Here is a 25,696-nt window from a genome sequence, read left to right as displayed (position 1 = left end):
AAACATCATGCTACATGAAAGCCAGACACACAAAGGTCTGACAATTAAGTTCGTGAACTTGTTGCACCGATGTTTCTAATCTTTTTTGATATCAGAGGGATTATTCATTATGAATTTATACCAACTGCACAAATGGTTAACCAAATTTACTATTTGGAAGTGCTGAAAAGGCTGTGTGAAGAAGTTAGACGACCTGAACTTTTCACCAACAATTCATGGCTCTTGCATCACGACAATGCACCAGTTCACACCACACTGTTTGTGAGGGAGTTTTTAGCCAGTAAACAAATAACTGTATTGGAACACCCTCCCTACTCACCTGATCTGGCCCCCAATGACTTCTTTCTTAACCTGAAGATAAAGGAAATATTGAAAGGAAGACATTTGGATGACATTCAGGACATCAAGGGTAATACAATGACAGCTCTGATGGCCATTCCAGAAAGAGTTCCAAAATTGCTTTGAAGGGTGGGCTAGGTACTGCCATCAGTGCATAGCTTCCCAAGGGGAAGTACTTCAAAGGTGACCGTAGTGATATTCGGCAGTGAGGTATGTAGCACTTTTTCTAGGATTTCATGAACTTAATTGTCAGATCTCATCTAAGCCCACAAATTGTATGATTCTATTTCTATGAAGTGTCTAGAACAGGTAACTCCCTAGAGACAGAAAGTAGATGAATGTTCGCCCAGGGCATGGGGTGGGGAAGGCTTAGAAGATGCCAGCTAAGGTGAGCAGGGTTTCTTCTTGAGGTGATGAAAAGGTTTTGAAATTGACTGTGGTGACAGATGTACAATGGTGAATGTACTGCAGGCCACTGAATTGTGCACCTCAGTGGGTGGGTTATATGGCATGTGGACTATATCTCAAGAAAGCTGTAACAAAACAAAACCAAAACCCAAGAAATTCATGGACTGAGTTAGAAAAGTCGGAGAAAAAGAATAGGTTTTTGAATTTTAGATGTATTACTATGTTAGTTAAACCGAAAGGCAGCTTCTAGATGGTTTCATCCATGTGAGAGCACCTTTGGAGGCATTGGCAAGTGCACGTCACAGGTCCACGTGTCATATGTCACTGTGGGCATGAGCCGGGCATGGAGCTCCATCCATTTGGGTGGTCAGAGGAGGGTCAGTAGTGTGGAGAGAGGAGCTGGGCACACTGGTGGACTGTCCTGGGGGCAGACGGGCAGGGGAGACTGTGGTGCAAGTTCCCATGGAAGGCAGCGGCCTGCCTATTGACAACCACACCTCAAATGGAAACCTGGGCAGTAACCTTCCCAGGCAGTGGGCAGGTCCGTCCTCCCTCCTCCAGCCGTCCCTTCCTCCCCGCCACACCAGCTCTTCCCACTGCAGATACTGCTCAGAGCCTCCCTGACCTGCGCCTGTGGTGCAACCCCACCTGCCTCCCCCTCCCCTGCCCCAGGCCCCTGCCCCCTCAGCTCTTCCTGAGATGAGGAAGCGGGAGCAGGAGAGAAGGGGCGGGATTCTGGTGAGTCCTCTGGCCCTCAGATGGTTCCAGACCCCACATTCTGTGACTGGCCTCAAAGCCTTGATGTGTGGCGCTGACAGGTCAGCCAGGCTGTGCCGGCCTGAGGCTCAGGGCCTCGTGTGATGCCAGGCCAGCCAGGCCAGGCCTTGTGTCCATTTTATGAAGGGGACCATTGAGGACGGGAGAGCGAAGATACCCAGGAGGCCAGGTCCGTGGTGCCAGGCAGCAGCTGGGCTGTGTGCACCCCAGAGGCCGGAGGGAAACATCAGGCACACGTCAAGCACGGAGCCGCCTTTATTGGTTCCTGGACCTGCGTGACCTCAGGGCCCTCCCCCTGTGCAGGTGCAGGGCTGGGCCATCAGACTGCGGCCTCACGCAGCCCTGATTACAACGAATAGGAAGGACCCTGAGCTCGTCACACACCGCATGCAGGGCTGTCATCCAGGCAGAGGGTGGCCCCAGCATGGACATGGTTGGCAGGGGGCAAGTAGATTCTCGAAGCACCGGGGCAGCCAGAGTGTGCCCTGAGGCTGGCACTGTGACCTGTGTCTGCCAGGAGAGTGGGCTAAGGCACGGGTGGCTGGGTCATGTCCTGCTCCAGAGGACCAGAGGAGTGCTTGGGACCCTGGCCCTCCTGGGACAGACATACGGCTGACAGAACACGCTACTTTCTCCGCTGGGGCGGCTGGGAACTGCTGCTGTTGGTGGGGGCTGGGGTAACTCCGGAGTCCTTGGGTGCTGGCCTGTGTTTCTCCTCCCTGGCTGCCGGGCAGGACCTGGAGGGATGGTGCCCGAGCAGGGCCTGCACCACCTTAATGGTCCCCACTGTGAGGATGAGACCCCAGAGCAGGGTGGGGGCCTCCAGGGGAGACAGCTGTCTCCGGACCCAGTGCAGAGCTTGGGTGAGGATGTTGCTGGAGCTTCGGGCCCGGGGTGGGCTCTTGTCCTGTTGGGGCAGGATTGAGGAGGGTCCATGGGGGTCGTACCTGTGGGTGGAGGTCAGCCCTGCTACCTCCCACAGCCTGGCTAATGCCTTCTTACCTGGAGGCCAAACTGCCTGAGCAACATGTCCAGCGTGGGGTCTCCCAGCGACACGGGTGGGAAGAATTCCTCAACCCACTGGCGTCGCCACCACTGGCTGCAACAGGAAGGGGCGTTCAGGCGGCACCCGAGCACAGCTCCCCGGCATGCCGCCAGTGCCCCAGCCTTACCCTTGTTCTCCTGGCTGTGAGAACCAGTACTTGTAGCGCTGGGCCCGCACGAAGTTGGGTGGCTGCTTGTGGAAGGGGTACCTGGCCACATCGTTCTGGATGAGGAGGATCACTGTGGGGAGGGGAGCTCAGCTCCACTGGCAGCTCCTTCAGCCCTGCCCACAAGGCCGCGCCCGTCCAGCAAGCTCCGCCCCCACTCCTCTGCACCCGGCCTTACCTGGCTCCTTGCCCTGTAACAAGCAGAGGACCAGGCTCGTGAACCAGGGACTGTGCGTGTGCGGGCCCAGGGCCGCAAACCACATCTGCCAATCAAGGCGCGGCTGGTGGGGCACCACGACGGGGGGCGGCCGGCTCACGTTCCCAGGCTTGTACATGAACTCGATCTCCTGTGTGCCCAGCTGTGTTCAGGAGGGCAGCTGGACCCAGGAACCCCCTTGTCCCCCCAACGCCAAACCCATGGGTTTCCCTGACACATGGAGCCTGCCAGGCTCCCCCGGCAGGGGCCTGTGGGAGAGCGCACCGTCCAATGGTGCCCGTCGTAGCTGCCCTCCAGGACCACCTCAGGCCGTCCACCCAGACCGGTCATCCGGCGAAAGAGGCCATAGGAGTTGGCCAGCTGCAGGTGCTCCACGGCGCCAAACAGGCGATGGGCCCCGGTCCAGAGGCGCCCATGGGTGGAGGGCTCCATGTAGGAGTATGGCACCTGGGGATGGGTGGGCACAGGCTCAGTGCTGCCCGCTCCAGCCCCCTCCCCCGCCCTCTGTGAAGTGCTACCCACCAGACTGATTGTGAACAAGGCCACTGTGGCAGTGCCAAAGATGGACAGCTGAACGGCAGCCCAGAGCTTCTGCAGCCACCCTCGCACCTGGGTCCACCTGGGGGACGGGAGTGCAGTCAGCCCTGCTCTGCACAGCTCTACCCCCCACCCCCCTCACACACCTCCAGAGGGCCGTCAGCAGTTCCCAGCCTAGGGAGGCCGCCCCCAGCCACATGGTGGGCAGAATCACCGTCTTCAGCCACTGGGAGAACTGGTGGAAAGTGAAGGCTGTAGAAAGAAGGGAGTATGAGGAGGGGTGCGCCAGCCCTTGCCCTTGGGCGCCCAGTAGGCACTCACTGGTCCTGGAGTGGACAGTGTACTGTTCCCAGTCGACCTCCAGGCCAAAGTAGTGCACGGTGCCGTAGGCCAGCAACCCGCCAATGGTCAATTCCAGCAGCAAGATCAGCAGGGCCTTGAGCCAGACTGTAGGGCAAGACAGTCAGGCGTCAGCTGGGAAGAGGGCTGCAGGGCGGCAAGGGGCTGGGGGGAGCCAGAGCAGAGGCCACCTGGACGAGTCTGAGGGAAGGACACACCCTGGTGGGCAGTAGGGTGAGCATGGCTGATGTCACTCACAGGTGGGTGTCTTTTTGCAGTGGCTGTTGCCAGGCTCGGCAGCCAGGTGCTTGTCATCCAGGAGGCTGGTGGTGAGCACCAGGGTGAGCAGGTTGAAGAAGTTATAGTTGCCCGTGATGATAATCAGAACTTGCAGCAAGACCTGGGGATGGCCTGCACTCAGCGCCCCACGGGGCTGCCCATGCCTGGGCCTGTCAGGGCCTGCAGCCCACGCCTACAGGCACCCCGTCCCTCTTCGGCACCCCTTGTCCTCTGTCTGGCCCGGCTCCCTCTATCCTCTACCCCTGCTCATGCCTCCCGTGACTCCCCAGCACCACCAGGAGAACACCCAGGCTCAGCACCCCTCCTACCCACCGATGCCCTCCAGCGAGGCTGTGCCCTGCCCACAGGCACACTGTCATGTTGAGTTAACTCGTTCCTCTGCCTGAGGCCTTCCTGACTGCTGGCAGCAGCCACCCTGTCCCTAACGGGACCCACTGGGTTGTGTGGCGGAAAGCCATGTCCCTGTCTCCCTGAGGCGCAGGTCCCCACCCACCTGGCAGTAGAAGGCAGCCAGGCGTAGGCGGCGAGTCGGGGCGAAGAACAGAGGGGGCACCGCGACCTCAATGAGGAAGGTGGCCACCACACTGAGCCTGTGCAGCCAGACGGGCAGGTGGTGGGCAAACCAGGAGGCAGGTGTGGGCAGGCACTGTGTCTCGTAGTGGTAGGTGAGGGCTGCAGGTGACGGTGGGCGGTCAGGGCTGGGCAGAGCCTCCAAGAATGCCCCATGTCCAGTCTGGGACCCTCACCAGTGAGCCCCCACCACGCGGGGCAACGGCTGGTCAGCTTGACCACACCCGAGGCGAACATGAGGCGAAACAGCAGCCAGCGCACGAGCCAGAAGGGGAGGCCTTCGTGGGGTGAGGCCCCTGACAGCCCGCCCCAGGAGGGCTGCCTCAGGGGGGCCACCAGCACGGCCAGGAAGCCAGTCTCCAGCAGCAGGGAGTCCCTATGGGGAGTAGGAAGAGCACAAGGAGCCTCCCATCAAGGTGCTCCCGTCACAGGGTCCCCTGGGGACAGGTAGGCACACTCTGCCCCACCCAGCCTCCTGCAGGCCCACACCCAATAGTCACTCACCACTGGAAATACAGAAACACCTGGCCCACCTGCAAGGAGAAGGGCTGTCAGGGAGCACGGGCTGTATGGCTGGGGAAGCAGACAAGGCAGAGATGGGGGGAGGGGAGGGGGTGGATGAGGCTGGGGTGGTTGGTGGCAAGGTTCCCAGTGGTGTGGGGGGCAGGAGGCGGCCCCACTTGCCTGGCAGGCTGACAGGTAGGCGGCCCAGAGCAGCAGGTAGGTGAGGGGGTGGCACAGACGGCGCAGCAGCAGGGCACCCAGAGCCAGCAAGGAGCCCAGCAGGCTCAGCAGCTCCAGGCCCTGGGCTGTGTCCAGTCCCAGCCGCGGTGCCTCCCACAGGAGCGTTGGGACCTCCCACAGCTGCTGCCAGCGCGTCTTGCCCCGCGGCCGCAGTGTTCTCCGCGCAGGTAGGATGCCCTCAGTGCCATATAGGCCTGTGGGAGGGCATGTCAGGTCCAGGCCCTGGACGCTGCCTGGAAGGCTAGACTCCCCCACCTATCTGCCTCCTCAGACAAGACCTGCAGCGCCCCCCCCCAGATCAGGATGTGCAGACCCTACCCCAACAGGTCAGAACCTGTTGACCGCCCGCTTCGCCCCAGGAGGCCTGCCCAGACTCCCCAGGCCAGGATCCCACCGGCAGAGCCCAGGTCCAATCTCCTCCACGTCAGAGCATTATCTCCTACCTGCCCCACCAGGTCTGGGCCCACCTCCCTCTGGATTCTGCCCCGCCTCCCGCCCCAGGTCAGAACCTGGAACCCTACGGGAAACGGACCACTGCAAGCTCTACTACCCCCTGAACCCTGCGGCCCGCAGGACACGAACCGCAGCCCCCTACCCCGCACATCAAGGCCTGGCCCTTACTCCCGCCCCGAGACAGCGGAGTGTCGGGTGGGGAGATGACAGGGCACAGGGCTGGGTCCTGCGGGTTGGGGGTTGTCGGCGCCCGGCGCCCTCACCCGGGATCTGTGTGTAGAGGGAAGCGAAGGCGAACAAGAAGACGGCGGCCACGCCCTGGAGGAAGAGCTGCCGCGGGAGCCGGGAGCCCGCCATGTCCGCTATGCGTCCCGCTGGACACGAGCCCGAGGGTCGGTCCAACTGCAAGCCCCGCCCCAGCCTAGCCCCGCCCCGACGCCAGCACACGCCCCGCCCCTACGCCTGCCCCTCCTCAGGCGTGCGCGTGCCTTACGGCCCAAGTCCGCCGCGCAGCGCCCGGGTTCGCTCTTCGCCGGCCTTGGCCGCGTACGTCATAGATGTGCGCGCGGCGCCGCGCGCTACGTCCTTTCCTGGGCAGGAACAGCAAAATGGCGCGGGAAGTAGTGGCGAGCTGAGCACCCTGGCCCCGCTGGAAGCCCGCGCCGCGGTTTCTGGGCCGCCCCGGCCTCTCCCGGACATGGAGGACGTGGAGGCGCGCTTCGCCCACCTTCTGCAGCCCATCCGCGACCTCACCAAGAACTGGGAGGTGGATGTGGCGGCCCAGCTGGGCGAATATCTGGAGGAGGTGAGGGCCGCCTCGGGGGGTGGCGTTGGGCGGGCGGGGCGCCGGGCCCGGGGCTGTTGCGCGGCCTTGCCGCCTCCTGGTTTGTGTATATCCGGCGGTCTGGCGGCGAGCATTCTCAGGCGCGTTTCCTTTGTCCCAACTTCATCGCTGCCTCCGGAAATCATCCCTTATTCAATTAGCCTGGAGCTGTCATTACAGGTCGCTACCCATTATGAGCCATGAAATCGACTCAGTGGGTGATGACCAGCATTTTTCTCTAATGTAACAGAATAGAATTTCTGTGCGTTTTTGGATGTTTGAGAGATTCTGGATCACGATGAAAGAGGGATTTACTTCTTTTAAAATTGATTTTTAATTATAATTGACACACAACATTATATTGCTTTCAGGTGTACAGCATAGTGATTTAACATTTGTGTACCTTACGAAGTGGTCATCACAGTAAGTGTGGTAGCCATCTGTCAGCACACATAGTTATGATGATATTATTGACCAGAGGGATTTCTATCTCGGATTTTCAGACCAGTTTCAAGCTACTGCCATGTTTTATCCCGTCCGCACTGAACCTTTCTTACATATTTCACAGCTGTGTCTAGCCCTCCTTAGGGAGCTGTCCGCTCCATTTTTGCACTTCACTTATATTCCTCCGTCCACTTGGACTGCTCTTGTCTTGATCAAAACTGACCTCCACCCTATCAAGTCCAGGGGACACTAGAAGTGTCATCTTACTCACCTCAGCGCGTTTGTTGGGTTGACCACACCCTCCTTTTTGAAACAGGTTTTGGTGTTTTGATTTTCTTCCACTTTCATTGCCTACTTTTTCCTTCCTGTGCAATCAGCAGTGAGCTGCTCAGAGCGGTCCTGGGCATCTTCTTACACATTTCCCCGCAACAGTTTCATTTGTTTCCACGATTTTAAATATCGCTGTATGAGGACAACTCCCAAGTTTAGATCCCTACCCCAGATCTTTCCTCTGAATCTGTTTTGTGTATCCAGCTGTTCCCTTGATATCCACTTAGATGTCACAAAGCATCTCAGAGTTAATGTATTGAAAGTGGAGCTTTTTATTTTCCTGCTCAAATCCCAGCCTTCTGATCTTGGTAAAGAGCACCACTCTTCAACCAAAGGTGAAAACTAAGAGCAATTTTAGTGAAACCCACACTCCACACCCAGTTCACCATCAGAATCCATACCACCAGAATTTCACTTAAATTCACCTGTTCTCCTTTTCCTATGGTCCAGGCCACCATCTGGCTCAGATTCGTGTAAAACCTTCCTAGGTGCCCAACTGCTGTTTTTAGTCCTATCCAATCAGTGTTCCATCCAGCAGCAAATGTGACACTTAAACATTATCAGGCTGTAGCACTGCCCTGTCTAAACCCCCTCAGTGGCTTCCCATTGCTCAGAATAAAATCCAGACTTTCTGCCCCAAATTTGGCCCTGCTTACTGTTGTAGCCTTCACTCTGGCTCTTCACTGTTCTTTTGAGCCAGTCAACCTACAACAGCCGATCTCGTTCTTGACTGAGGGTATTTATATTCTCTGTTCCTCCTGGGGAGTATTCTTCACCCAAGTCTTTTTTATGACTAATTCCTTATCCTGTTTCTTAGTTTACATGTCAGCTGACCAACCTGTCTAGAATAGCTGTGTCATAGTACCTTACATACTTTAGAATGCTTTTTTTTTTTACAAGCTATTCTTTAACTTATTTACTTGGTTATGGTCTGTTTCCACCCTAGAATGTAAATTCTGCAAGGGCAGTGACCATGTTTGTACTCTTCCCTTTGGTAAGCAAAATGTCCAGCACTTAGTAGGTATGGAATAAGTGTTTGTGAAATGAACACTTGATCTGACAATCGACCTCTGCTTGGAGACACACTCTGCTGAGAAAATGCAGAGAAGTGTGCTGGGTGGGGCCACTGTGGATTCAGGTTTCTACCTCAAGCAGCGTACTTGGGGATGCCTGGTAATTCTACTTCGTGGCTTGGTCAGCTCCCCTCTGCTTCATTTGTCTACTCTTCAAAACCTTCTCTGCCCCGTGAAGTCCTGAGTTCTCTGGTTTTGTCTTCTCGTTTCATTTTCCACACAGCTACCAGAATGTTCTTCTTTAAAAAAAAACAACAGATTTTATCATGTTGCTACCTATCCTCTTTCATCCACTTATTTATTCATTGTTGTTGAGTTTCGTGTACCAAGAACCATGTTAAACCTTGAGAAAATAGCAGCAAGCTTCACTTGCCACTGAGGGAGGAGAGACCCCAGCAGTGTGACAGGAAGCCCTGGGGCGTGTCCGTGGGGAACTGCAGCAGAGTTCACGCTGGGCCAGCTGTGGTGGGGGTGTTCCAGGCAGATGGGGCAGAGGCAATGAACTTGACGCGTGTCAGGGCTTCAGGTGTGGTTGGCTGAGGGTGCAGGACGAGGGCCCGGCTGTGGGGAAGAACTTGTGGTATGTAGGGACGTGTGGCTGTCTCGATGGAGGAACCTAGTAGGCAGCTACAGATGTGGTCCTGCAGCTTCGGTGAGCTGGTCAGGGTTGGTTTGGAAACAGCTGGCATATGGTCGGGACACTGCCACTTAAGAGGTGATAGGTGCTGGGCTTCAGGGCAGGTGGGGGGGGGTCAGGGTCTGTTCACAGGATTGAGAGCCCAGCGTTTGTCTCTGTCCGCACCCCTGAGGTGCCCTTCCCTCTCGGGCTGAGGGATGATGTGCAGGAGTCTGTCTCAGTTGGGCCTGACTTGGGTGGGGAGGAGTTGGCATGCAGCTCTAGCTGTGGGTGGCACACTGTAGGGGTCTCCCTCTTCTAAACACCAGGTATCAGAAGTTTTTGGAAGGAGGGGAAATCCCAAAGACCCTCCGAAAACAAGTGAGCCCCAAGCAGAGCCAAAGCTGTCAGTCTGAGTGCTGCTCGTGGTGACCTGGCACCTGGCCGGAGGTGCTGGGAGGAGGCGGGCAGAGGGTGGGCTGCCCGGGAGGTGCACGTGCTCGGCTTCCCACTGCCCCGTCTTGTCTTGCAGCTGGACCAGATCTGCATTTCTTTTGACGAAGGCAAAACCACGATGAACTTCGTTGAGGCAGCGCTGTTGATCCAGGGCTCTGCCTGTGTCTACAGTAAGAAGGTGGGCCCAGCTGCTGATCTGGTGCTTTGGTGCCGAGGAGCACCGAGCGTGCATCCGCTGGGGCAGGTGGCAGGCTCACTCCCTGCTCTGAGCTGCCTTGCCAGCACCCCAGGCCCTTCCTGGATTCCTTGTCACCTTTTAACACCAAAGAACAAGCTTGCTTTAAAATGGCAGGGTCTGCCTCTTAACATCCCACTCTGCAAAGGGTCATCTGGTCCACGGTGTCTGTGGTCCTTGTAGAGTGAGAGGAAAGTGCAGGGAGCACCTGGGAAGGTGGCGTTAGGGAGTGCCCACAAGAAGGGAGTCGAGAGAGGGCAGTGGAGCAAATGTCCTTTAGGGGGATTCAGAGGAGGAGTGTATTTGCAGAGGGAAGAAAAAAGATCCGGCGTGTTGAATTCAATGAACTGGATTCAGGTATAAAGGTTTCCGAGTGCCTGCTGGGCCTGCACTTGGGTCTCTGGGATTTTGGTGAAGGGCCAGGCTGTGGTCGGTAGAGGAGCATTGAGACGCAGGGAACGACACAAAACCAGCGGACTCCTCTTAAGTTTTATTGAAAAGGGAAGGAAGAGACTGGGTGGTAACCGAGGCAGTGGCTGTCAGCCCAGGCTTCAACCCAGGTAATTGCCAGTGCCTGGGCCTTAAGCAGCTGATTAAGTCGGATCCTCAGTGACAGCAAGGCTGAAAACCATGGAGCTGAAGGGTAAAACGGGGCAGCTGGGGAGGTGGGTGGGGGAAGGGAGCAGAGAGAGGAAAAGGGGCGACACAATCCCAGAAGAAATATGCGAGGTCTCCTTGAGAGAAGGAAAAGGTGCCTCCTTTCAGGAGATGGGTGGGAGATGAGTGGGGTGCAGGGTTTCGGGGAGCTGATGCCAAAGGCCCCAATCTCGAGTGGCTACTGTATAGGCCATTTGAAGAGTGCGATTTGGTGAAAATTCAGAATACTTGCTGAGGGAATGCAAAAAGACTACTGGGAAGCTTGGTAGTCTGCTGGGGATCAAATGCACCTTACTGTCTCGGGCATGTGCGTGTGCTGATGTGACTTCCCCCAGTGGCACTTAGCCATCCCCTAGTGGAGGGCAAGGAAAGTGGACCACAGCACTGATTCAAGGAGGCAGGTTAGGAGGTGGGAAGTAAGTGTGTGGGGAGCTCAGGGGCGGGGTCCACACCAGACAGAAGGGGCATAAGCTCCTTGCAGTTTACCTGGCGCAGGACATGGGGCAGGTGGCAGGCTCACCCCTGGGCACCATAGGTTATTAAGATAGCCTAAGACTTCGTTGATTTTTGTCCTGGGTGAGCCTGTCACGTCTGATTCCTACATTCTGCATTTGTCCTCAGAAGAAATGCCTGCATGTCACTTTGAAAGCACTGAACGGGAGCTGAGCTGGTGAGGAGCGGGGTCAGGCCTGGTGCTGTGTGGGTGCTGAGCCCAGGCAGCTGTAGACCCGCTCTGTCCCGGTGGGGGGGGGGGGGGGGAGGTGCTTTCTGAGGTCGTGAAGGGCCTGTGGTCTGTTGTCATACAGGTGGCTGCTGAGCCCTTGCAATGTGACTAGTATGAGTAGGAGTTGGGAACTTTTTTCAGTAATTGTAATTGAGTTGCTGCAGCCACATGTGGCCAGTGGCTGCTGTGTGAGGTGACGCAGCACTGGGGTCATGAGTCCCCAGCCGGCGTCCTGGAACCCTGTTGACCCAGGGTTCCTGTATTTCTCTGAGTCTGTTTAGTCCGGTATCACATGAAAATAGCAGCGGCACCTGATGCAGATTAAATGAGCAGAAGCGTGAAGCACAGCTCTGTACACACGGCTAACACTTGGGAAAGTTAGGTCGATTGTTCCTATAAACGGGACCCAGGCGGGCAGGAGCCACTTCGTTTTCTCCTCACTGTATCCGGTGTCCGGTGCAGAGCGCCACCCGTGGCAATTAGCCTTTGGTGCATGAAGAGGAGGCGCAGCCCTGAGGGTTCCGTGCAGTCCTGTGTGCTGCGGCCCCACAGGAAGTGGCCGCCAGGCAGCACACATGCGTACCCTTCTGCTGTGCTCTGTGGTCAGCTTCTCCACGTCCCCGCCCGCAGCCTAACGTGGGGCCCCCAGCTCAGCGTGGAGACCTCTGCTGGCAGTGGACTGAGCCTCCAGGAGGGACAGGAGCCAGCGGGGTGTTGGGGGAGCAGCAGGGACACACGCACGCAGGCTGCTGTGGGAGGCGCGGATGCCCCAGCCTCTAGGGTAATTCTGACCAGATGTGCTTGTTCAGATGGAGCAGTCCTTTTGGTGCCCAAATTGGCAGGACCTGTGCTAGAGATTTTGGAGAGGACAGCTGGGCTTCTGTGTACACGAGGCCTGGTTTGGAAGACTCCGGGGAGGGCCATGGAGCACCTCTGGTGTGCCCCCTTTCTGCGTCCTCACCTCCTGCTTCTGGTCGCCAGGTGGAATACCTCTACTCGCTGGTCTACCAGGCCCTCGATTTCATCTCTGGCAAGAGGTGAGTACTGGAGGCGCAAGCCAGGAGGTGAGGGCCTGTGGGGGGCTGCGTGCGGCTGGGGAGGGCCCTACAGCCTTCGGGACACCCATACATTGATTCTCTCCCAGGCAGGCCAAGCAGCTCTCCTCGGTGCAGGAAGATGGGGCGAGCGGGGACACTGGCTCCAGGATCCCCCGGGAGGTGGCGGACCACGAGGTGAGCTCTCATGGGTGCGTGGCCGCTGCTGGCAGTGCTTGCTGGGCTCTGCTCCTGAGCTCTGTCTCCCCACAGTTCCTGTCGCTGGATGACCTGCCGGACTCAGGTTCTAATGTGGATCTGAGGACTGACCACGCCCCCAGTGTGAGTGCCCCGCCCCTGTGGGTGGGGTGGGTCTGAGGACCGACCACGCCCCCAGTGTGAGTGCCCCGCCCCTGTGGGTGGGGTGGGTCTGAGGACCGACCACGCCCCCAGTGTGAGTGCCCCGCCCCCGTGGGTGGGGTGGGTCTGAGGACCGACCACGCCCCCAGTGTGAGTGCCTTTCCCCCGTGCATAGGGCTGAATGTAGCGGTGGTGGTCGTGGCTCACCTACTCTTGGCCTCTATGCAGGAAGTCCTCATCATCCCCCTCCTGCCCATGGCCCTGGTAGCCCTGGATGAAATGGAGAGGAATGCCAGCCCCCTGTACAGGTACGGGCCTAGGGGGCTGGGGGGTAAGGCCTGCCTGGGAAGGGTCTCTGCAGCTGCTGTGTTTTCGCCAGCACAGCTGTCAGGGGGAGGTATTGGCCAGCCGGAAGGATTTCAGGATGAACACGTGCACCCCGCACCCCAGAGGAGCCTTCATGTTGGAACCAGTGGACATGTCACCCATGGAGACACTGCTGCCAAGGACGGGTGAGGGCTTGGATATGGGGGCTTGGTGGTAAGGAAGGGTCTTCAGTGCTGAGTTCCTTGTTGGGTACCGTGTGTCCACCAGCTCTGGTCCTGGACTCCTTCCCTCCCCGCCCCTGCTCCACAGACCTGCCTGCTGGAGCTGACCCCCTCTGCGCCTGGCTCAGTTCCAGGGTGCTTGAGTCCTGCGGGCCCAGGCTCTGCACTCCTGGCCCCTGGGAGGGGTGTTCTGGGGGTGGGGCCTTCCAAGGGAGGGGCTGACCCTGTCCAATCCCCTTGTTTGCTAGAGGTTGGGAGGGCTGAGGAACAGCCAATGGAAGTCTCTGTGTGCAAGAGTCCAGGCCCTGTGCCCAGTATCTCCCAGGAGCCAGGTAAGAAGAGAGCACCCTGGTGGACCTGCCCGTGGGGGTTGGCACTTAGTGCTCAGCCACCCCCGCCTGCTGCCCTTCTGCCGCCTTGGAGCTGTTCCTATGTGTCCAGGCCTTGCTCCACACCTGCATTTGCTGTGCTGTCCACCTGTCCCTGGCCTGTGAGGTTTGGACCTGCTCATCCTGTCTGGGCAGACACAGGTAGTAGCAGCTAAGAAATAAAAGGACCCAAACAAGGCAGTAGCACGTCAGGGAGAGTGTAAAACGCCCTAGTTCGTTCTCTGGGTCTAATGAATGAAGCCGAGAGCGGCAACCCACCTGCTGTCTGGGCTCCGGGCTCCTTGGGGCTCATAGGTGTCTTGTTCCCCTGCTCAGGCACCTGTCCAGAAGGCCCGATTCCCGGAGTTGGGGATGAGGATGAGGATGCAGAGGGGGCAGCTGAGTTCCCTGAGGCCACAGCCCCCGAGGTCCCTCTGCAGCTCCAGGAATCCAGGAGCCCGCAGCAGGTGGGACCCATACTGAGGCCAGCAAAGCTTGAGCTGTTGGCTGGGCGAGCCTTGGGGTGGCCATGCTTACCCAGGGCAGGCAGTCCCTTGGTCTGTTCCCCCAGGCCTCCTCCTGGCACCCCAGGGCAGTGGCTGTGTCCCCAGCCAGACCTCTCCTTCTCCCAGCTAACACCCAGGATGGCAGCTGGTCACTAAAGCTCCAAAGGGTGGGCTCAGCTCCAGCCTGGAGCCAAGAAATCCATCTTTAAAAAACAAACGTGACACGGGAAACAGTGTTAATGTTTGATATTACTTTTACTTTTTCCCCAATGGCGAATGTCCTCCTCATGTGTTTCTTAGAGGTTTTACTTTTTAGCTTTTGAACCATTGGAACTTCCTGCCTTCCCAGTGGAGCTGCCCCTTGTCCTGGGGCCTCAGGTGGAGGAGAGCATCCCTGGGCCCTTTCTTTGCAGAGCACCACCCAGCCTAGGAGGCGCACCCTGCGGGAGCGGCCAGAAGCCCCCGAGCCTGTGTCCCAGCTGAAGGTGAGAGGTGATGGGGCCCAGGTCCCACCGGCAGACAGGGTGTGCTTGAGGCCCCACCACCCACCCCTTCTCTCCTGCTGCCTGAGGCCCTTGTGATGCCCTCGGATCCTGCAATGAGTGTTGCCGGCCCTTCCTTCCCTGGCTGTCACTGCACTGTTAGGCTTTGGGGGGAGAGTGCATGTCCCTCTCTCCCCCAGTGTCTGCTTGTACTCTGCTTAGGAGACCCCAGACCCCTGGCAGAGCCTGGACCCCTTCAACTCTCTGGACTCGAAGCCCTTCAAGAAAGGTAACTGGGTGGAGGGACACTTCCACTTGGTGCCTGTGGCTGGGCTTGCTGGGGCACGACTGGTGGGCGAGCTGTGCCTTGCACCCACGGGAGCCTGTGTGACCTGCCTGAGATGCAGTCTGTTTGCCCCCAGGTAGGCCCTACTCTGTGCCTGCCTGTGTGGAGGAGGCTCCAGGACAGAAGCGCAAGAGGAAGGGTGCCACCAAGCTGCAGGACTTCCACCAGTGGTACCTGGCCACCTGTGCGTGCGCTTGCAGGGCCGGGGCTGGCACAGGGGCGGGGCTGGGTCGGGCCCCGCCCACCAGACCTTACTCTCGTGCAGATGCTGACCATGCCGACAGTAGCAGGCGCCGTCGAAAGGGCCCATCCTTTGCAGGTGAGGCCGGGACCCTGCATGTGCTCTAAGGGGTAATGGCGCCATGCTCTGCCCACCTCTGCTCGGGCGGGAGCCCTGAGGCCTCAGGTGGGCTGGGCTAGGCAGGAAGCGGGAGACCCTCATGAGGTCTTTGTGTGCAGATATGGAGGTCCTGTACTGGAAGCATGTGAGGGAACAACTGGAGACTCTCCGGAAGCTGCAGAAGAGGGAGGTGAGTACCTACCAGTCTGCTCCCCCCCCCCCCCCCCCCCCCCCCCCCCCCCCCCCGGGTTCAGCAACACCCCTCACCCATGCTCTCGCACAGGTGGCTGAGCGGTGGCTGCCCAGGGCTGAGGAAGGACTGTGGCCTGCAGAGGACGACCACCTGGAAGCAGCAGGTCAGTGCCTCCTGCAGAGGGTGGGGGTGGGGCTCAGGCCAGCTGCCAGTTGACCTGCCTCCTGCCTGGTTCCATCTCCCAGTAGATGACTTTCTGGAGCCTGAGGAGTATGAAGAGCCTGAGGGGGCGGAGCTCGGGGAAGCTGCAGACCTGGGTAGGTCTGGGAATGGGCAGAGGCTGAGGCTGGGGGAGGGGTGTGGCCCCCAGCTCACAGCTACCCCTCGCTGCCCCTCCCAGAAGCAGAGGCCATGCCAGTGTCCCTGAGCTATGAGGAGCTGGTCCGAAGGAATGTGGTAGGCGCATGTCAGAGCAAGTGGGGGGGGGGCTGGGGGTGACCCAACAGGATGCTGTAGCCCCCGGTCCTTCCCCCAGGAGCTCTTCATCGCCTCCTCTCAGAAGTTTGTCCAGGAGACAGAGCTGGGCCAGCGTGTCCGGGAATGGGAAGACAGTGTCCAGCCCCTGCTCCAGGAGCAGGTGAGGCAGGTGGATGGGCAGGCTGTGCCAACCGGAGCCCTGTTGCCTGCCCAGGGCACCTCAGGACCTGACACTCCCTCCTCCCCCCACAGGAGCAGCGGGTGCCCTTTGACATCCATACTTATGGGGACCAGTTAGTCTCAAGGTTCAGCCAGCTCAACCAGTGGTGTCCCTTTGCGGAGCTGGTAGCCGGCCAGCCTGCCTTTGAGGTGTGTCGCTCCATGCTGGCCTCTCTGCAGCTGGTGAGTGGCCTGGGCACCTGGGAGGGAGGCGGTGCCTGGACTCTGCTAACCCCTTGTCCATGCAGGCCAACGACTACACGGTGGAGATCACCCAGCAGGCGGGGCTGGAGGCGTCCGTGGATACCATGTCCCTGAGACTTCTCACACACCAGCGGGCCCACAAGCGCTTCCAGACCTACACGGCCCCCTCCATGGCCCAGCCCTGAGGACCAGCGGTGGGCCCCAGGGGCCGGCCCCCAAGGGTGCTGGGCACGCACCTGCCCATGGCCCCCCCTTCCTGGCTGGCCCAGCCTAATAAAGTGGAATTGCCATCCTGCCTGGCCTTAACTTGGTCTGTGCAGGGACAGCGGCCGCCCGTTTCTTGCGGCACAGCTGTGCTGAGTCCCCCCCACCCCCCCTTGACAGCTCACACGCACATAGCTGCACCTTGAACGCCCACTCACTGCAGGACACTGCGGAAGGCAGCCATGTGGCGCCGCACGCTGGCTACGACCTGCTCGGCTGACTGGGCTCGGCCATAGTAGTCTGTGAAGAGGCCATCGGGGCTGAGCAGGTAGATGGCCACAGAGTGGTCCACAATGTAGTCCTGGTCCTCGTCCTTGGGGCCTGCGCTGTAGTACACACGGTAGCTGCGGCTCACCTGGGCTACCTGCTCCGGCGAGCCGGTCAGGCCCAGCAGTCGCGGGTGGAAGTCCTGCACATAGCGGGCCATGGCTGCCACATCATCCCGCTCGGGGTCCACAGTGATGAAGACAGGCTGCACAGGGGGCAGGCCCGGCTCGGCCTCCAGCAGCCGCACTGCCCGCACCAGCTTCTCCAGCTCATCAGGGCAGATGTCCGGGCAGTGGGTGAAACCAAAGTACAGCAGCACCCACTGGCCCCGGAAGTCGGCTTTGCAGCGGGCTTGGCCCCGGTGGTCCAGCAGGCTGAAGTCGCCCTGGCCCACGGCAGCCTGGCGCAGGGCTGCTGTCCGCCGCTGGTGCTGATCCCGCTCCTTCTCAGCCTTCATGGCCAGCCAGGCCCCACCCAGCCCAGCCCCAATCAAAGCTGTGATCATTAGCCTAGCCCGCAGCCCAGGGCCCTGGGGCTGGCCCTGCCTTGACCAGAGCTGGCGTGTCACAGGCAGGGCCTTGCTTCCTGGGCTCTTGGGGAGGGCTGGAACCCCGAGCTGACAGAGTCTGGGCCAAACTTTGGGTGTCCGAGCCAGCAGCAGCATGTGTCTGATGCTCCTGCAAAGAGCCAAGGTTTCAGGAGTCTGGAGGTGCCTTGGCCTCCTGGGTCATCCCCCATCACTCTGGAGACTCGCTGCCAAGTGAAGGACCAACCCCACGCTTAGGCTCACAGCTGACCCCACCAGCTCTGCGGAGCTCAGAACCGCTTCCCCTCTGTAGCCTCAAACTCCAGCTTAGGTGTAATCAAATATCCATGCCTGTCACTGTCCTGCACCTGAAGCCCCACACAGCCTGCGCAGTACTCACCTGTGTTGCTGTGCGAGCTGACAGAAAGCATTCCAAGTGCATGCCTTGCCTGGATTTCTTAGCATGTCTGTGCAATAAAGCCCCATTTCAGAAAGGAGGAGCGAGTCTCTGGCTTCAGCCCTCAAAACTGGCTTCTCTGGCTATTTTGCTGTCAGCCAGCCTTCCACTTAACACGTTGCGTATGGATCACAAGAATCTTCGTTTTTTTCTGAGCCATGCGTTAAGGACGGATAACGAGAATTCTCGTTTTTACTGTTGACTCTTTTTACTTTGCACATTTTATTGAATTATTTGTGTTTTGTTAATAACAAAGGAAGCTGCTTTCTGCAGTATCACACCAGGAGGGATTACTAACATAGGTGAGTAAATCCTAAAAAATTCTATAGAAAAATAATACATGACATAGAAGCATTTACGCTTTAAAGAGAAGAGTGCATTTTAAAGTAGTTTCTTTTAAAAACCTGCCGGAACAGAGGGATATGAGGGATTTAAACCCCGCCTTACGCAACGTGTTAAGAGACCAACCACAGTTCTTCCGCCCCTTCCCCCACCCTCAGGAGAACCCCGTATCACCCACACTAGTCTGCCCACAGGGAGCACAAGCAGTTACCCACTGATGCGGCTCCATCCCTCAGCGTCACCTGATGAACCTTCTCCCGCACTCACTCTGAAGGACAGTTTCCACTCGCCACAGATCCCACCCTCTTCACATCCAGGTTTCCGCTGGCAACTGCTGGCTCAGCCCACGCCCTTCCGTGACCTCTGCCTTTCTACAGGGGCCTCTGGAGGTCCGCTAGGTGGTCTGAGGACTGCCTCACCTGTTCAGCTGCTGCTGAGGGCCTCCACCTCCCACCCCTCGTCCGGACGGTTCCTGAACTTGGGCTCTGGGCTGGATGACACTGGAAACGTCCCTTAGCCTCTCCGTACCAGCTTCTTCCTTTACTACACGGGCTCTAAGCAGTGCGTGAGACACCTGGCAAGCGAAGGCAGCCTGTGGATGCTTCCAGGGCCCCGCTCTGGAAGCCCTCCTCCAGGGAGCCCTCCGGTACAGCGCCGCTGGTAAAGTCAGAAAGCTGGACGCCGGCACCGAGCACGCCCCAGACGCCCACCCGCCCCTCCGTCCCCTGCACCCGAGGTCCTCCCAGGCTCCCCGGGCTCGGTGTCTGCACCTTGGCGGTCGGCGACGTTGTTTCGAGTCAGGGAATACGGCCCCAGAGGAAGCGCTAACCAGCCGCTCGCCGCACCTGGCCCGGCAGCCGCCCTTGGATCTAGCGCGTTGCCCCTCTCGACGCCAGTGCGCATGAGTCAACGGCGCCGCGCACGCGCGTTTGGACCGGCAGTGCGCGCAAAACATGGCGGGGCTCACCATAGGTCACGTGTTGGACGGAGCGGGGCTCCGTCCCTGGCGGCTTCACCTCAGTCGTATCGCTCCACACTTGCCTTCCCTTCCCGCCTTCCCGCTCCCCACCCCGGCGCGCCAGGAACAGACACGGCTTTGCAGCTCTCGGGCTTTATTGCTGTGTGTCGGTCGGCGGCAAGATGAGCTCAGCGAAGGGCGAGGGGGCGGCGAAAGGCGCGCGGTCCGAGAGTACGAGCGCCCCCTGCAGGGCGCGGCGCTGCGGGCCGCTGAGTGCGGGCGCGTCCAGGTGCACGCGGAGCCACGGCGTCCCTGCGGGAGGCGGGAACGGCGTTCAGCGGGCGGGGCGGCCAGCGGGGTCGAGGAGGGGCGGGGTCGTGCTCACCGCGGCGCAGCTTCTGGCCCACGCCGACCAGCAGCTCCGCGCCCACCGCTGGCCGGAGCGGCTCCCCTGCGCGACTGCGTCCGGCCCCGAGCTCGTGCAGCACGCGCGCCAGCGGCAGCGCCCGGATGAGTTCCACGGTGCCTGCGGGAAGAGGAGCTGGTCGGGAGGGGCGGGGCTGGGGGCGAGGCCCGGGGCTTAGGACGGGGAGGGACCTAGGCGGGGGACAGGGACGGGACAGGGACGCCGGTCTGCCGGCCTTCACCATCCGCGGGCGCGAGCAGTTCCTCTTGCTCCCGGGCGCGGGGCAGCAACTGCCGGCGTTGCGCGGGGGTCCCGGAGCATAGGGCTCGGGCCAGCCACGGGTCCACGCCTTGCGTCGCTAGCATTCGCTCGAAGCGGTCCCGGGCCGAGCCGTCGTCCAGCGTCGTGGCCACCCGAGCGGCGCCCTCGGCCGCGTCTTCTGCCTGTTCGCTGAGCCAGAGCAAGGTGCCCCCTGTCGGCGGGGGCGGGGTTTAGGTGCAGCGAAGGCGGCTCTGTAGCTCCGGCCCCCACACACCCCTTACCTGTCCACTCACCGAGTCTAGTGACCAGGTCCCGCAGGTCCGGTGGCCCCGCGCCGTCCATGCAAAGCAGCGCTTCCTCCACCTCCAGGGTGTGGCCCACGCTGCGGCCCAGGGGGTTGTCCATAGCGGTCAGAGCGGCTGCAACCTGAAGACCCAGGCCCGCCCCTACACCAACCTGCGGAGACAGTGTGGCCCGTGCCCTGCGTCCCACGGGGCTTGTAGCCCGCGTGTCACCAAACTCCAGCTGGTGCTGCACCCTTGGTTGCCCGAATGAGGGGTGGGGTCACAGAAGTCTTTGGGTGGGGGTGACTGAAGCAGGCAATGTGCCTGATCTCAGCTGTGGGGGTCAGGAAGACTTTGTGCCTAGCCTGGGGAGACCCTAACAGAGGCCTCACAGGATACATCTGGCACTGCTGCTCACCAGCGCTCCTGCCAGCTCCCTGGCCTCTGCCTGGCTGGGGAAGAGTGCAGCTGCGCCGAACTTCACGTCCACCAGCAGGGTAGACAGGCTCTCCACCACCTTCTTACTGAGGATGGAAGCTGTGGGGCAGGCAGAGGGGCTGGTGGTAAAGGACAGCCCGGAGCTTCCTGGGAGATGTGGGGGATTGAGGGTCAAGTCCCCTATAATGAGGTGACAGGCCTGGCGCATTGTGTATCAGCCAGGTCACTCTCAAATTGGTGGTCAGGCATCCTGTGATGAGGGGCCACTACCCCTGGGGTTGGGGGAGGTCCCACAGTCCCCTGATGAGAGGATACTATGTGATGGGAGGTCAGGGTCTTTAACATGCTGAAGGTGGACCCTGGAGTGTGGGGTCAGGTCACCTGTGATGAGTGGAAGGCTGTCAACAGTGGCTGTCACATCTCTGGCTTCATACAGGATTCCATCCGCAGGAACCAGCTTCTTGCTCTGACCCACAATACAGCAGCCCACTTGCTCCAGCAGACTTTGCATCTGTCCAAATCCCCCTGCGTCAGGACTCCCAGTGACACTGACCTCTGATCAATGACCCCATCACTAACCCTGATCAGGGACTCACCAGCAAATATGACAAATGGCAAAAACCATGACCAGTGACTTATGAACAATTCTGATAAGTCCTCGTTAATGACTGGCTTGATTAACCACGAATATTGATCAATGTCCTATTGATCAGAGCCCCCATCAATGATATTGACTAAGTCCCTATTAATGACTCCAAAGTTCATTGATGACCTTGACCAAAGTCCAGTGACCATCAGTGATCCATTAATAACTTTGATCAATATCCTCAGTGACCCTGATCCTTCAGAGATTCTGGTTAATGTCCCATCAATAACCCAGATCAATGACTGACCATTGGTCCACCTGTACCTGTTCTGGGCTCTGGATGACGGTGAATCCAGGAATAGACTCCAGTTTATCCAAGGTGCCCCCTGTGTGCCCCAGACCACGTCCACTGATCATTGGTACCTGCTGGACAGGGGTACTGAGTGTACCTGCACAGTGGCCCCTCCACCTGCACATCTGCCCTTACCTTCTTTGATTAGGACTTCTTCAGATGGAATTAAGTATTTACTAAGGCCTTGTAATGGGTCCAATTGGTGGAGAGGGAATGGAAAAGATTGTCCTGGTTTGGGATAGGGGCCACAAGTCTGGGGACCAAGGGACAGGAGTACCCAGCTCTTCCCTTGGGAGTCCTTTCAGGGTTACTGAATGGGGCATGGGCACTAGATAACTCGGTCCTGTTATGGGGGGCTGATGGGGAAGGGGACCCAAGTTCTGTCCTGGATCCTGCCTTTGGGACTCTGTCTGGGTCACGTTAGCACTTGTGGGCTTCTGGCCTCTAAGGTCAGAGTTTCTGATCGTGAGAGGAGGCGCCTTCTGACCTTGCAGCCACAGGCAGCCAGGGCAGGTGCCAGGACCAGGCTGACTTTGTCACCCACACCCCCTGTGGAATGTTTGTCCACGAGCTGCTGGCGCCAGGCCTCCGGCCACTCCAGCTGCTCCCCAGACTTGGCCAGGGCCTGGGTCAGCGCCACAGTCTCCTCCAGGTCCATGCCTCGCAGTCGGATAGCCATGAGCATGGCCCCTAAGGAAGGGGTACAGGGGTGTAGGCTGCATGAAGGGAGCGTTCCCACAGCTATGGCTTATCCTGGGTTCACTGGCAGTGGTGGGGCGCTAAGTGTCCTCAACACAGTCAGTCTCAGGGTAGGGCACCCATCCGTCTCCACGTACCTATCTGCACACCCTGCGCGCTGCCGTCCACCACAGCGCGTACGAAGCCCCTAATATCCCCCTCGCTCAGGCGGTCTCCGTCTCGCTTCAGGCGGATCAGCTCCGGGAGCTGCTTGGGCTCTGGCGGGGTGTCAGGAGGGCCTTGGAGCCCTCCCCACGACAGGTCACCAGGTGCTAATGGGTTGGGTGTCAGGTGTCCTGAGGTCACTGGAGCTGCCATCGTCCCAGGTCTGCAGGGTGCGAGACACACCTGGGACCGGCCGCCGCCTCGTGCCCACCTGGCGCACTGGTCCCTACCCTGTTCCCGTTTCTCGTGTCTGCCCCCTGTGCCGTGTTTGTACACAAACACGTGTGCTCGTCTGCGTGTCTGGCTCCCAGTTCTCGGCCTCATAATTTGACCCTGGCCCGTACCTGTCCCACACCGCGACCCTCGCCTGTCCTGCTGACGATTTCAGCCCGTGTATGCCCTGTGGTGCCGGAGACCAGGGTGGGAATAGTAGCGCAGACAGGAAGGAGCAGGTCCTTCCTGGTTAATGGAGGGTCAAAGACCGCTGCTGGGCAGGGCCTCAGAGAGGCAGGAATCTGGGCCAACCACTGCCTCGGGAAGGCGGGACGACCCCCAGCTCGCTTTTGTCCCGCCAATCTCGTAGGCCGCCGGGACCCGTCCCTCCCCGCTGCACGCACAGAGAAGCGGACACACGGGTGGCTCCGGAAGTTTTAAGCAAACATTTGCAAGGCCGCGCCCGCCCCCTCGACCTCTGCTCAGTGATCCACGTCGGTCAGGATCCGGGCCAGGTAGTCCGAGTGCCGGGTACCGAAGGTCCAGCCGCGAGGCTTCCGGTGCTGCAGACCCAAAAGACGTCGTTGAGACGTAGTTGACCTCGCGGAGCCGGCCATGCGGCCCCGCGCTAGGACTCCGGAACCCTGGCCCCAGACCTCAGCCCCTCCATCCTGGATCCGAACTCTTGACCATGGAATCCAGATCACCTGGTCCACGTTGTAGGCTGCAGGCCCGGGATTCAGGGTGTTGTCTTGAGGGAGCGAAGTACGGGCCAGCATCGTGAATTGGGGTGCCCGTGACTTGTAGATCCCAGGGTTCACCACGTGGTAGGCGCAGGGACCTGGGGTCTGGGAGGGCGAAAGGAGAGCTGCGACTGGCCTCCATTCCATGCTGTTCACTGAACCCCATCCCTTGCTTCCTGACCCTATGCGGTCTGCTCGGTTGACCCCTCGCTACGCTGTGCCGGGCAGCCCCTCCCCCACCTTGCTTAGGTCCTCGAAGAAGCTGCCCACCGCGCTGCGGCCGCAGATGGAGTAAGTTGGGGCAGAGACTTTGCCGATGACGCGCGGGCCCAGTAGCGAGGGCACTGTGTAGGTCCCGGGACCTGGGAAGGAGCCAGCAAGGGGAGGGGTCTGGGGGCGGGTCTTTGCGGATTCGCCCGGTTCTCCCCTCCTCCGCGAATGCTGGGTAGGCTTAGCGCCTGGAGAGCGGCTCCAGGTCGGGGGTAGGAAGGGCCTCCGAGTTGGAACGGGCCTTTGTGGTCACCTGGGGTCTGATTCTCCGCGTGAGAGCCCCAGTTTCGGGAGGCGATGGTGTGCCGAGGCGCGCTGGGGTACGTCGCGTTTTCTGCTAGCTCTGGGAAGTACCTGCCTGTGGGGAGAACCAGAGGTGTGGGCCGGAATCGGGATAGGGGCCTGGTGGGGACGAGGCTGGGATTCTGACGGGGAAACTGAACCACGATTTGTCAAAGCCCGGTGGGTTTGGAGTTCTTTGGACATCCGGATAAGGGTACAGAATTTGGAGTGTTAGAGTACCCGAAGGGGGCTAGGGACTCAGGGTTTCCGGGTGGGTTCCCTGGAGGCGGCTCGGCGTTGGGGAGACCGGGGTCCCCGGGGTCCTGACCCGGTCCGGGAGTGAGGCAGGGCGCTGCATGGCGCGGGCGGCCATAGATGGAGTACGCGGGGGTGCCGTCCGGACCGCGCACTGTCATGCGAGCCGGCACCAGGTGGCTGGGCCCGGGGCCGCACGAAGTCTGCTGCGTGGGGAGGCGCACGCCGAAGGTGAAGGCGGGGGCGCGGGGCCGCGACGGATCGTGTAGGAAGTAGCCTGTGGGGTGTCCCAACATCATCTGTGGGCCCGGCTGCTTTCGCCCCGAGCTCAGACCCCCGTTCCCCCAGAACAGAGCTTCCCCTTTCCAGCCCGGGGTGCAGCACCCCACTTCCCGCAGAGACCTCGCCAGCTTCTTCCTCCCCACCGCCCATCCCTCACAGTCCTGCGTGCGTCGCCGGTACCAGTGTTTGTGGGCAACTTGTATTTGGGCCCAGGGCCTCCGTAGAGCGCTGCGATGGGGCCGCGGGGCCGGTGAGGCCGCCACGGGCCGACCCAGACGTCCGAGCCCATGGTACGGCGAGTGCGCTTACGGCCTGCAGCACCTGTGGACAGAAGGTGGCGGCCCGGGCTCCTCTCCACCCCGGACTCCGGGGTCGGGGCCCAACCGGTATCCCAGGAGCCAGGTAAACAAACGGCAGCTTTCCCGGCTCTGGGGGGGGGGGGGCGGGCCGTGGTGCGGGGACGGAGCTTCGAGGCTGTCTCCCATCCCCCAACCTCCAAACTGAGTTCAGTAAGGGTGTGCGCGCGCGCCTAGTTTGGACTCAACACTGTGGGAAGAGAATTCCCCGGGGTCCTGGGGGGCCGGGATCTTTTCGGTGCATCAAGCAAAGATTCCGCGGCGAGGGAGCGGTATGGGGAACCCGGTGCCCGGAGGGGGCCCCGAAGTTGATGCACTAACCTGCTCCAGTGACTTTTCGTTGGGAAGGCAAGGTGGGGTGCCTCGATTCCCGCCCCACCCGTCCCAACTCCTAGACCCCATTGTGTCCGGGTCCCGCCTCCTGGCAACCGGACTGGCCTCCCGCCTGGCTCCGCCCTCCTCGCTCTAGCACCGCCACCCGCCTGGCCTCCTCCTTGGAGTTCCGCCTTGGCAAGTGCCCTGCAGATGACCACGGACCTGACTGCTGGTCTCACCCTTCCCAGGCTTCAATACACCCATTCCAGAAATGGACAGATCTATAGACAAAAAACAAACATGAGAATAAAGGAATCGGATAATGCATGCAGCAATCTCAATTTCATTGTTATGTGTACAGAGAACTTTGCATCTATTTAAGCTATTATGGAATATTTGCATAAAATAATCACATTCCACACAAGTTGAATAGAGATGTAATAGGACACATGATTTGATTATAACCCAAAACAATTCTAAGCAAACAATAAAATATTTAAAAATGAAGCAAATTTAAATACTTAGAAATTAACAAATTCTCTTTAAAAACCCCTGGATCAAAGAGAACCTCAAATGTGAAGTTTTAAAATATGTAGACAACACTGC

General features: G+C 59.5%; 5 protein-coding genes and 1 long non-coding RNA gene across 23 annotated transcripts; 1 reads left to right on the top strand and 5 right to left on the bottom strand.

Moving 5' to 3' along the window:
* Positions 1–1,761: 1,761 nt before the first annotated feature.
* Positions 1,762–6,317, bottom strand: LMF2 (lipase maturation factor 2). 2 transcript variants are annotated; one of them, XM_019717818.3, is made up of 14 exons: positions 6,159–6,316; positions 5,383–5,636; positions 5,203–5,231; positions 4,875–5,074; positions 4,622–4,800; positions 4,087–4,228; positions 3,811–3,936; positions 3,636–3,741; positions 3,475–3,571; positions 3,217–3,399; positions 2,914–3,082; positions 2,697–2,808; positions 2,527–2,623; positions 1,762–2,431 (listed from the first exon to the last, which is right to left on the bottom strand). In XM_019717818.3, the coding sequence occupies exons 1-14, from the start codon at positions 6,250–6,252 to the stop codon at positions 2,150–2,152; spliced, it is 2,070 nt and encodes a 689-aa protein (XP_019573377.3). In that variant the 5' UTR covers positions 6,253–6,316; the 3' UTR covers positions 1,762–2,149. The 2 variants fall into 2 exon arrangements, with proteins under 2 accessions (XP_019573377.3, XP_019573379.3); XM_019717820.3 differs by lacking the exon at positions 5,203–5,231 and having other exon boundaries at positions 4,622–4,718; positions 6,159–6,317.
* A 146-nt stretch (positions 6,318–6,463) lies between these two features.
* Positions 6,464–16,625, top strand: NCAPH2 (non-SMC condensin II complex subunit H2). 9 transcript variants are annotated; one of them, XM_074326669.1, is made up of 21 exons: positions 6,501–6,700; positions 9,511–9,562; positions 9,714–9,815; positions 12,235–12,290; positions 12,398–12,485; positions 12,561–12,629; positions 12,876–12,955; positions 13,032–13,159; positions 13,444–13,527; positions 13,900–14,030; positions 14,483–14,554; positions 14,774–14,840; positions 14,974–15,081; positions 15,163–15,216; positions 15,357–15,427; positions 15,521–15,593; positions 15,679–15,747; positions 15,831–15,886; positions 15,966–16,067; positions 16,160–16,309; positions 16,375–16,625. In XM_074326669.1, the coding sequence occupies exons 1-21, from the start codon at positions 6,666–6,668 to the stop codon at positions 16,513–16,515; spliced, it is 1,788 nt and encodes a 595-aa protein (XP_074182770.1). In that variant the 5' UTR covers positions 6,501–6,665; the 3' UTR covers positions 16,516–16,625. The 9 variants fall into 9 exon arrangements, with proteins under 9 accessions (XP_088651637.1, XP_019573375.2, XP_019573374.2 ...); XM_074326668.2 differs by having other exon boundaries at positions 6,521–6,700; positions 15,676–15,747; XM_019717815.3 differs by lacking the exon at positions 9,511–9,562 and having other exon boundaries at positions 6,466–6,700; positions 15,834–15,886.
* LOC148758993 (uncharacterized) lies at positions 13,598–14,236 on the bottom strand. Its single transcript, XR_016020221.1, has 3 exons — positions 14,101–14,236; positions 13,843–13,903; positions 13,598–13,735 (listed from the first exon to the last, which is right to left on the bottom strand). It is a non-coding gene; the product is annotated as an uncharacterized LOC148758993 (long non-coding RNA).
* Positions 14,306–19,234, bottom strand: SCO2 (synthesis of cytochrome C oxidase 2). 2 transcript variants are annotated; one of them, XM_074326673.2, is made up of 3 exons: positions 18,957–19,234; positions 17,788–17,854; positions 14,306–17,538 (listed from the first exon to the last, which is right to left on the bottom strand). In XM_074326673.2, the coding sequence occupies exons 1-3, from the start codon at positions 19,087–19,089 to the stop codon at positions 16,749–16,751; spliced, it is 990 nt and encodes a 329-aa protein (XP_074182774.1). In that variant the 5' UTR covers positions 19,090–19,234; the 3' UTR covers positions 14,306–16,748. The 2 variants fall into 2 exon arrangements, with proteins under 2 accessions (XP_074182774.1, XP_074182775.1); XM_074326674.2 differs by lacking the exon at positions 18,957–19,234 and adding an exon at positions 18,606–18,747 and having other exon boundaries at positions 16,608–17,538.
* Positions 19,235–19,281: 47 nt separating this feature from the next.
* On the bottom strand, positions 19,282–22,856 carry TYMP (thymidine phosphorylase). 4 transcript variants are annotated; one of them, XM_074326670.1, is made up of 10 exons: positions 22,719–22,856; positions 22,308–22,537; positions 21,959–22,161; positions 21,444–21,545; positions 20,915–21,044; positions 20,514–20,632; positions 20,105–20,267; positions 19,792–20,022; positions 19,526–19,670; positions 19,282–19,456 (listed from the first exon to the last, which is right to left on the bottom strand). In XM_074326670.1, the coding sequence occupies exons 2-10, from the start codon at positions 22,525–22,527 to the stop codon at positions 19,333–19,335; spliced, it is 1,437 nt and encodes a 478-aa protein (XP_074182771.1). In that variant the 5' UTR covers positions 22,528–22,537; positions 22,719–22,856; the 3' UTR covers positions 19,282–19,332. The 4 variants fall into 4 exon arrangements, with proteins under 4 accessions (XP_074182771.1, XP_019573380.1, XP_019573381.1 ...); XM_019717821.2 differs by having other exon boundaries at positions 19,530–19,670; XM_019717822.2 differs by having other exon boundaries at positions 19,530–19,670; positions 21,444–21,542.
* On the bottom strand, positions 22,849–25,213 carry CIMAP1B (ciliary microtubule associated protein 1B). 5 transcript variants are annotated; one of them, XM_088795542.1, is made up of 7 exons: positions 25,097–25,213; positions 24,600–24,740; positions 24,211–24,414; positions 23,854–23,958; positions 23,571–23,692; positions 23,295–23,435; positions 23,011–23,150 (listed from the first exon to the last, which is right to left on the bottom strand). In XM_088795542.1, the coding sequence occupies exons 2-7, from the start codon at positions 24,706–24,708 to the stop codon at positions 23,070–23,072; spliced, it is 762 nt and encodes a 253-aa protein (XP_088651668.1). In that variant the 5' UTR covers positions 24,709–24,740; positions 25,097–25,213; the 3' UTR covers positions 23,011–23,069. The 5 variants fall into 5 exon arrangements, with proteins under 5 accessions (XP_088651659.1, XP_074182773.1, XP_074182772.1 ...); XM_088795533.1 differs by having other exon boundaries at positions 22,849–23,150; positions 23,295–23,692; positions 24,123–24,414; XM_074326672.2 differs by lacking the exon at positions 25,097–25,213 and having other exon boundaries at positions 22,849–23,150; positions 24,123–24,414; positions 24,600–24,732.
* Positions 25,214–25,696: the final 483 nt, after the last annotated feature.

The sequence above is a fragment of the Rhinolophus sinicus genome, chromosome 1 (genome assembly GCF_057876585.1).
Source record: "Rhinolophus sinicus isolate RSI-liver-muscle chromosome 1, RSI-T2T, whole genome shotgun sequence".
Lineage (NCBI taxonomy): Eukaryota > Metazoa > Chordata > Mammalia > Chiroptera > Rhinolophidae > Rhinolophus > Rhinolophus sinicus.
Note: the sequence above shows the minus strand (reverse complement) of the source record. Positions and strands in the feature narration are given on the sequence as shown.

What these genes read in the sequence shown, in the direction of transcription:
- LMF2 (XM_019717818.3), bottom strand. Translation starts at nt 6,252, where the DNA reads ATGGCGGGCTCCCGGCTCCCGCGGCAGCTCTTCCTCCAGGGCGTGGCC. An exon ending in TGGCTGCCTTCTACTGCCAG is followed by an intron (nt 4,229 to 4,621) that starts GTGGGTGGGGAC and finishes GGCCATCCCCAG; the next exon opens with GTCTTGCTGCAAGTTCTGAT. An exon ending in CTGCAAAAAGACACCCACCT is followed by an intron (nt 3,937 to 4,086) that starts GTGAGTGACATC and finishes CTTGCCCTACAG; the next exon opens with TCTGGCTCAAGGCCCTGCTG.
- NCAPH2 (XM_088795511.1), top strand. Translation starts at nt 6,593, where the DNA reads ATGGAGGACGTGGAGGCGCGCTTCGCCCACCTTCTGCAGCCCATCCGC. An exon ending in AATGCCAGCCCCCTGTACAG is followed by an intron (nt 12,956 to 13,031) that starts GTACGGGCCTAG and finishes TCGCCAGCACAG; the next exon opens with CTGTCAGGGGGAGGTATTGG. An exon ending in CTCGAAGCCCTTCAAGAAAG is followed by an intron (nt 14,841 to 14,973) that starts GTAACTGGGTGG and finishes GTTTGCCCCCAG; the next exon opens with GTAGGCCCTACTCTGTGCCT.
- SCO2 (XM_074326673.2), bottom strand. Translation starts at nt 19,089, where the DNA reads ATGCGCACTGGCGTCGAGAGGGGCAACGCGCTAGATCCAAGGGCGGCT. An exon ending in CAACGTCGCCGACCGCCAAG is followed by an intron (nt 17,855 to 18,956) that starts GTGCAGACACCG and finishes TTTATTGCACAG; the next exon opens with ACATGCTAAGAAATCCAGGC. An exon ending in CAGCTCGCACAGCAACACAG is followed by an intron (nt 17,539 to 17,787) that starts GTGAGTACTGCG and finishes GGCTCTTTGCAG; the next exon opens with GAGCATCAGACACATGCTGC.
- TYMP (XM_088795526.1), bottom strand. Translation starts at nt 22,527, where the DNA reads ATGGCAGCTCCAGTGACCTCAGGACACCTGACACCCAACCCATTAGCA. An exon ending in TCATCCAGAGCCCAGAACAG is followed by an intron (nt 21,045 to 21,443) that starts GTACAGGTGGAC and finishes GGATTTGGACAG; the next exon opens with ATGCAAAGTCTGCTGGAGCA. An exon ending in ACTGCTCGCGCCCGCGGATG is followed by an intron (nt 19,671 to 19,791) that starts GTGAAGGCCGGC and finishes CTCTTCCCGCAG; the next exon opens with GCACCGTGGAACTCATCCGG.
- CIMAP1B (XM_088795533.1), bottom strand. Translation starts at nt 24,708, where the DNA reads ATGGGCTCGGACGTCTGGGTCGGCCCGTGGCGGCCTCACCGGCCCCGC. An exon ending in CAAGTTGCCCACAAACACTG is followed by an intron (nt 24,415 to 24,599) that starts GTACCGGCGACG and finishes GACACCCCACAG; the next exon opens with GCTACTTCCTACACGATCCG. An exon ending in CGCGGAGAATCAGACCCCAG is followed by an intron (nt 23,693 to 23,853) that starts GTGACCACAAAG and finishes GCTCCTTCCCAG; the next exon opens with GTCCCGGGACCTACACAGTG.